This window comes from Polistes canadensis, unplaced genomic scaffold (assembly GCF_001313835.1).
Source record: "Polistes canadensis isolate GaletaPanama2010 unplaced genomic scaffold, ASM131383v1 scaffold_65, whole genome shotgun sequence".
Classification (NCBI taxonomy): domain Eukaryota; kingdom Metazoa; phylum Arthropoda; class Insecta; order Hymenoptera; family Vespidae; genus Polistes; species Polistes canadensis.
Window position 1 is genome coordinate 754193 of NW_014569612.1, and position 7825 is coordinate 762017.

General features: G+C 26.1%; 2 protein-coding genes across 5 annotated transcripts in view; one reads left to right on the forward strand and one right to left on the reverse strand.

Moving 5' to 3' along the window:
* The window catches only part of LOC106786103 (patatin-like phospholipase domain-containing protein 3), a 14218-nt gene extending 9266 nt beyond the window's left edge, over positions 1-4952 (reverse strand). Inside the window, exons 1-2 of one of the 2 annotated variants that reach the window (XM_014747138.1) lie at positions 4702-4952; positions 4149-4273 (exon numbers count right to left, since the gene is read on the reverse strand). In XM_014747138.1, the coding sequence (XP_014602624.1) occupies positions 4149-4218 (70 nt within the window). In that variant the 5' untranslated portion in view covers positions 4219-4273; positions 4702-4952. Of the gene's footprint in view, positions 1-4148; positions 4607-4701 lie in introns of those variants that run through there. The other variant, XM_014747137.1, reaches the window with a different exon arrangement.
* Positions 4953-5124: 172 nt separating this feature from the next.
* LOC106786105 (ataxin-10) lies at positions 5125-7618 on the forward strand. 3 transcript variants are annotated; one of them, XM_014747139.1, is made up of 6 exons: positions 5125-5378; positions 5495-5953; positions 6047-6567; positions 6644-6840; positions 7227-7290; positions 7400-7618. In XM_014747139.1, exons 1-6 carry the CDS (start codon positions 5257-5259, stop codon positions 7588-7590), a joined length of 1554 nt encoding a protein of 517 aa, XP_014602625.1. In that variant the 5' UTR covers positions 5125-5256; the 3' UTR covers positions 7591-7618. The 3 variants fall into 3 exon arrangements, with proteins under 3 accessions (XP_014602625.1, XP_014602626.1, XP_014602627.1); XM_014747141.1 differs by having other exon boundaries at positions 5232-5362; XM_014747140.1 differs by lacking the exons at positions 7227-7290; positions 7400-7618 and adding an exon at positions 6904-7207.
* The last annotated feature ends 207 nt before the right edge of the window (positions 7619-7825 follow it).

Here is a 7825-nt window from a genome sequence, read left to right on the forward strand (position 1 = left end):
TTTTTTTTTTTTTTTTTTTTTTTTTCTAAGATAATAGTTACATTACACGCGGTGCTTGCCTTGCCATATATTATTTCTCTTATACGTTGTAAGTTTTATTTTCAATATCAATTGAATTAATTTAATTATTTCATGGTTTTGAATTAATTCTTTTTTTTTTTTTATTATTATTATTATTATTATATAACATATTAAAATGTACATTCCTTAAAACAGATGCCTATTTATATGATGTTACAAAGAATTATCTGTGATCACATACAGCTGGGTCTGCGTGCTATTTAACAGAGTTTTTATAATAATCATAATTAAATTAAATCGATGAGTTATGTTATTATACTATATATACAAAATTAAGATGATCGATGTATTATAATTATATTTTGTCTAATATATTTAGAATACTAATAATTATAATAATAATAATAATAATAATATATTAATATTAATTTTAGCAGATGTGTTAACCCTTTCGTTACGGCACGCATTTATCGTTTCATTTAAATTTGTTCGTAAATGCGGATCATTGCATGATTTACAACCCCTATATGAGTCATTAGGTCATTTAGATTCGTACATGGTAACGAAAGGGTTCACAGACACAAAAATAAAATCAAACGTATAATTAGAAATGTTCTTTTCTTCGGAAATTATATTCGTATAAACGCATATTTTTATATAGAGGAAGATTATTATTGAAGGAATATTGAAGACTCTCGGAAACATTTTGTGTTTATTATTCACATCGTATAATTTATAAATATCTATCAATCTTTCTTTTTTTTTTCCTTTTTGTTTGATTCTTTTTTTTTTTTTTTTACAAATTTTAGCATCATTCAATCGGCAAATTGGTTGAACATTTGTTTTTATCTTCTTAAGATATAAGTACGATATATAGATAGGTATATGCTAGAATTTATAAATTATATAATAATATTTACAATATATAATGCACAAAGAGAGTATTGTATTCGTTATAAGTAAACAGATGATGATGATGATGATGATGATGACGATGACGACGACGACAATGAAAAAAACATTATTTATTATTTATATTTATGATAAATAAATCGGTTTTTTTCCAGTATTTATATTAAGAAATGTTATAATCAGTCTCATCGCATTGTTTCTTCTTCAAAAAGATATGTACAATTTAATAATCTCTTACGTATGAATATATTTATGAATTTAGAATACAATTATATATTATTTACATTTGTATATGTATATACATATAGTAGATGATTGATTAACAAACAGTTCATGCATTGAATGAATTATGTTTATTAACCGATCACCTACTGTATATATTAAAGATTTTCCTTTTGATACATTGATACATAAACCGATACATTTAATTATGTAATTAAAAATAAAAAAATTATTATATATAATTTCTATTAACCCTTTGAATGTGTGTCACACATATGCGTTAAATAAAAGTTGTCAAGTATGGACTACAAATGCGTATATATGTGTTTGTCAATACGAATACAAAGAATTTCATGTTAGTTTGTGTATCATTAATAATTATTTTCAGTTTTATTGATCAAAATTATTCTCGAATAAAACTTCCTTGTGTTATTTAATTTGGAAAAAAAAAGAAAAACAAAGATTATAATTTATTATTAACTGTGTGCCTAGAGTATAATAATCATTCAATGAAACTTATGCTAGTAATAAAGTATTACGTCCCTGTGAAGCGTTTTGGTCAAGAGTATTTAGCACTCGATGGGGTTAATAGATTACTGTATTTTTTCTTCTTCTTTTTTATAAAAACTTTCATACAGGAAAATCTTGAAGACGTAGTAGTATAGGAATGACAATATGCAATTGTGGTGGAAGGATCATTTGTTACTTTTTACTTTATACACATTATTTCCTCTACTTTTGTATTTTTCGTCTAGAATATATCCATATTTTTATAGAAATAATTATTAGAACACATGTGACAGATAATACGTATGTATATGTATATATATAATCCATATTAATAAGATAATTCAAATAAATATCTTAAAATCTCATGACAGAATGTATTATTTTTATATTATGTTCTTTAGACTTTAACCCCTTGGGTACGAATTTATTTGAGAAAATATTTGCATGTGGATATATATATATTCCTTGTTTTTGGCATAATGGGGCAGTGTATCGCAAATAATGTTGACCGAAATATTGTAATTGCCTCTTCTATTATGACTAATACAAGCTATAATGAAATGAACAGAATTGTGTCAAACTTCAAATAACATTTTAGACACATCATCCGTTCCTAGGGAAAACAAGTGAATGACGTCAAAGATGTCTAATAACAAAGGGATTAATTGTTATAATAATCATCTATATTATAGATATAAAAATAATAATAATTTATATTTTTGAACAATTTGTATGTACGAAGAAAGAATCATATTGAATTATAAGTCGAATTGTTATTCAAATAATCATGTGTAAACAACGCTTGTTGTTTTTTATTTATGAAATCACTTTAGAATGACGTAATTCAACTCGTGGTTTTGTAATTATTTATTCATATTAGCCAATGTGGTGTGTAATTATTTATTCATATTAGCCAATTATATATACGTATCTCTCTTTCTTATTTTTTTTTTCTTTTTTTTCTTTTTATCAGATGAAATTATGCATATTAAAGAAGTTTAATAAGATAAACATTATATAAATATATATATATTTGCAAATTTTTCTTGTAAATATTTTCAATTTAATTTTTACAACTTTTGAAATTTCGTAATAAAAGGATATACACAATATTTATACACGTTTGTGTTAGATTTTCAATTTTAAATAAGATTAAAAAGATCATCGATAAAATTGAACAAAGATCAAGTGCTACAAAGAGATAAGATTAATTACATACGTCAACAATAAAATTAATCAGAGTAAAAGAATATACGTATATAATTTGCTTAGTTTTATTTTCCTTATTATTTGTTAAATATTATAAATTTATATATTAATTTTAATAAATAAAGACTAAAAAGCGTACAAAGATTGATTTATTTTTCATTTAAAATATGTATGGTTATTCTATACCAAAAATGATTATTATATAATTTTCTCATTAAATTAACGAATAGAATTAGAGGTCAAGAAACTTTAGATATCTAAAGTAGATATATTTAATCTCTATTATGCCATGAGGTTAAGCAATGTGAAAAATTAGAAGTAGATTATAAAAGAATTAGATATCCTATCATCAAATTTTATCTTACATTGCACTGAAGATTTTCAAAAGATCCAAATTATCTAATAAGTAATTATTCGTTGATAAATATGCATATACTTTGATATATATATGTATATAATTCTTATTAAATAATAATATCGATAGGATTTATTGTTATTCTCCCTTTTTTTATGTTTACATACAAGTATCGATGTCACTGTCTTTTGCAACATTTATCCATAATCACAATTTTCATATTGAAAACAATATTATTGATAAATGGTCTTGCTACTACTTCTGATGATTCTATTTCTAAGAATGAGATGCGACCTACTTATTAGATATCTATACGGTGGTCAAGTTTATTAAATTTACAGATGAGCGATGAATAATGAAACATTGCAACGATAAAGATATGAAAGTGTTGAGACGAATCAAACCGAATAAAGAACAAATGATGCATTAGCCTTTTAGATCATTTCATTAGATGAATTTATTCTACAAAAAATAATGACGCTTTAAAATAAGATTAAACTGCGATGAATTAAAACATGTTTGATTTATATATAACAATCAACGTGTTAAAATTACTCTGTTTCAAATTTTATTGACGCTAATACATTTACTCGTACTGATCTGATTAGATGGACTCTTTTGATTGCACATTCTTATTAATAATCATGATATTTTGTATAAAATAAATATGTACATGAACCTTATGTGATTGCATTACTATACATAACTATGGATTGTAAATTATTTAAGTAAAATCAATAGATATATGTAAATTACTTTGGAAGGTGTTATAATAAAGAGACAACTTCTTGTTGTCTTAAACCTAAGCGAACATATAACAAAGATATTTCTAAGCGAATGAATTGCTCAATAGTATAAAGTATATAACGATTGAAGATATTCAATATCTATTAAATACATAAACAATGAGTTCACTCACCGAGGGGTAAGTCACAAAGAAGACAACAGGCAGCGATAGCACCAGCTGATGCTCCACTAATTTTGTCCATCAACAAATGCGGTGCATATTTTTTAAAGCATACAACTACGCCAACATGGTAAATACTAAGGAAACCACAACCAGCGAAAGATAAATTCATTTTGTCTAATTTATTTAGAATTTCCTTTCATTAACTAATTATTATAACAATAATAAGAATAAGGAAGACAATGTTGCTAATATAAGGCACTGCGTTTCTTTTTCTTTCTCAATATTTTAAAATTATGTATATACAACACTTAAGAATAATTCACTATTTGAAAAAGTACAAATTTTATCTATTCGTCTAATAATGGTAATAATCTGAAAATTACAAAGATCTTCTTAAAAACGTACGAACTACAACTGTTCTCATGAAACACTGACTGATTATCTTTTACATGAAGCTTATATCTTCGTTATCTTTTGAATGGATAAGAAAAAACACTACATATGACCGATGAGAGATGTAACGTGTATGCGATGACGCGTGATCTTAGATACGCAAACTCACTTTTTATTGGTCAACTATAAGTGGTGTGGTTATTGCTCCGCCTACCGATACTATTTACATATTTACATGTATTAGTATTAGTTCGATCTATTATATAAATTTTTTTTGTCAAAAACACTATTATTTGTTGCAATATATTTCCGTATCTGCATCTCTCCATTAAAACCTGCACTGCGGTTGACCTAATTATTTACTTCGTGCACATAACCTTTAAAAACTTTTTATTAATGATAACATGCACTAGTGTATGGAAAAAACTGAACATTGTGCTTTTGCAAAATAATAATTATTTTTTTTTTTATGTAAATTAAATAATTATATTAGTTTTTCTTCTTTATTCCTTTAATTTTTGTATTTTTGAAGATAGATATTAAACTCTATCAGCTAAAGTCTTAATTGCACTGTTAACAAACCTAACCTTATTACGCAATTAGATCTACAGTCTTTGTAAAGCATTGTTGCGATTAACCTACATAGGTATTAGACATAACATACCATAGACATATACATACACTATATTTGTTTGAAACACATATACAAATATTTCGACGAACGATGGATTTAATAATGGATAATAATAAAGTGTTTAATATATTAAATACGATCTTGGTTACACGTCGTTGGAATGATTTATACCAGAATCTTAATCCTATGGTTTTTGGTATTACAAAACCTAAGTAATTTTTTTATATATATATATATATATGTATATATATATATATATATAATTATTTATGATTTTATACGTTTATTTTAAAACGTATAATTTTACAAAAACATTTTTATTTTCCAGCCAACTATACAAAGTCTTAGTAAAAGTAGCTGAATTAATTGTAAGCGAGAATGACGATACACCTGATAAGGTTAAAATTATACTGCTAAAAAGCATGGGTAATTCGTGCCTAAATACGTACATTCATGGAGATTATGATAACGAGAATAACGATGATAATGGAAAATATTGTAGAAAATTGTATGCTAAATTAGCCGAAGAATATGCATCTAAATGTACACAACAATTGCAAGAAGAAACAAACACCTATTTCCCATACAACGGTGTTGCAGAGTGGACAATAAATTATATTATTTTAAACTGTAACATTGCATTGTCGGCAGAACGAATAGAAATATTAAGATTATGTATCCAATTTTTATGCAATCTTTATTCGTTTGCTTGCGATGATATTAATTCGATGCGATGTAAAAGCATAAAGAATCATTTCATCAACGCAACGTTTCAAAATGCTCTCATGTAATTATTCTAATTCTTCTTCTTCTTCTTCTTCTTTAAAAGAATATTAGAAATTTGTAATCTTTTCTAACAAAATGTAAATGATCTTTACAGAAAATGCATATCTTTGGAAGATATGTCTGTAGTCAAAGTAGCTTGTATGTTTGTACATAATACACTGAAAATATTTGACCGAGACAACTTTATATGGAAGGATAACAGCTATGTGTGTTCTCAACTGTTAATAAGAATCACAGATTTAGAATGTGCGAAGGAAGCATTGTTATGTCTGTTGAATCAAGCAAATATATTTCAAAGCGTCTACGAAGATATTGACATGGAAAATAAGTTGAATTTACTTCAAATAATTCACGAAGAAGCTAAAGATGTTATTTATAAAAAGAAGAAAAATGACACAAGCTTTACTTTTTGTCGAAAGCTTAATAAATATTTGTCTGATCGTTTTTGCAAAAGGAGCGATCTTATACTGAAAACAAAAGACACGTATTTAGATAATAATTTCGAGCCAATGGAAGTAGTTATTCTTCTTGATATATTGGGAGTGCTTACATCTGAAGCTACGGATATACTTTATGCTATTCAAGAAAATAGAAGTCTTCTTATAAATTGTTGTTGTAAGTATTGATATATATATATATATATAATTTTAATCTAAAAATTTAATAAACTAATTATTATTTTTCTCCTAAGACTTGTTGAAATCTATGCATATGTATGCCAGAGAACCAGATAACAATTTTAGATTGATACAAAAATTGAGCGAAGTTGCACCATCTACGCAAAATAAAGAAAATGATTTGGAACGTCATCCTGCTTATGGTTTTAAAGCGGGTTTGATAAGAGTCATTGGGAACATGTCGTATAAGAATAAACAATGTCAAGATATTGTAAGTAATCTTAGAGAAAAATTGTCTTTTTTACTTTGTTAATTTTTAACTCCTTGGGTACAGATTTATTTGAGAAAATATTTGCATGTGGACGGATATAATGACTGATACAAGCTACAATGTAATGAACAGCATTGTAGACACATTATCCGCTCCGAGGGAAAACAAGTAATGACGTCAAAGACGTTTAATAATCATGACGTCTAAGACATCAAATGTACCCAAGAGTTTCTTTGGTTTGACGTCTTAAACACGTCATCCACTTCTAAGGGAAAAAAGTGAATGACGTGTCTCAGACATCAAATGTATCTAAGGGGTTAATATATAATGTCGATAAATTAGGTATCTTCTATAGATGATAATAATGTTTATGATTTAAATTTTAGGCACGCGAAACAGATACTATTCCTTTACTATTTGATTGTTGTAATATCGACGCTAGAAATCCATGTATCCTTTTGATAATTATTAATTAATTTGACCGTTTCTTTTTCCCTTATGCTTATATTCGATCCAATAATTTTATATTTTTCTTAAATTTGATTATTTATTGAAACAGTAATAATGCAGTGGACGATCTTAGCGATTCGTAATTTGTGCGAAGATAATGTAGAAAATCAAAAACATATTAGTACTTTTACGAAGATTGGTGTGATGGAAAATATTTTCCTAAAAGAAAATGGACTAACTCTGCAGGAAAATGAGGATGGAAAAACTCTCAATATCGTACCATTATCAGGAAATCGATAAATCAATAAAATTTTATTAAGTTATATTATTATTTGATTTAATTATTATTTATTCTTTGTCCGATTAACAAATTAAAGATTTTCATTAATAATTAAACGATCCAGCGAGTTCTAACGTCGATAAGACTTTTATTACCAAGGGTTAGTAAAACCAAAAAATACAGAAGTATATAGAAACTCACAAGATCCCTTTTTTACCTGTCCAGTTTCAAGTTTCACCGGAACCACCAGTGGTA

Coding starts and splice junctions, on each gene's coding strand:
- LOC106786105 (XM_014747139.1), top strand. CDS start 5,257: ATGGATTTAATAATGGATAATAATAAAGTGTTTAATATATTAAATACG. Junction 6,841..7,226: donor ATAAACAATGTCAAGATATT/GTAAGTAATCTT, acceptor TTTAAATTTTAG/GCACGCGAAACAGATACTAT. Junction 7,291..7,399: donor TATCGACGCTAGAAATCCAT/GTATCCTTTTGA, acceptor TTATTGAAACAG/TAATAATGCAGTGGACGATC.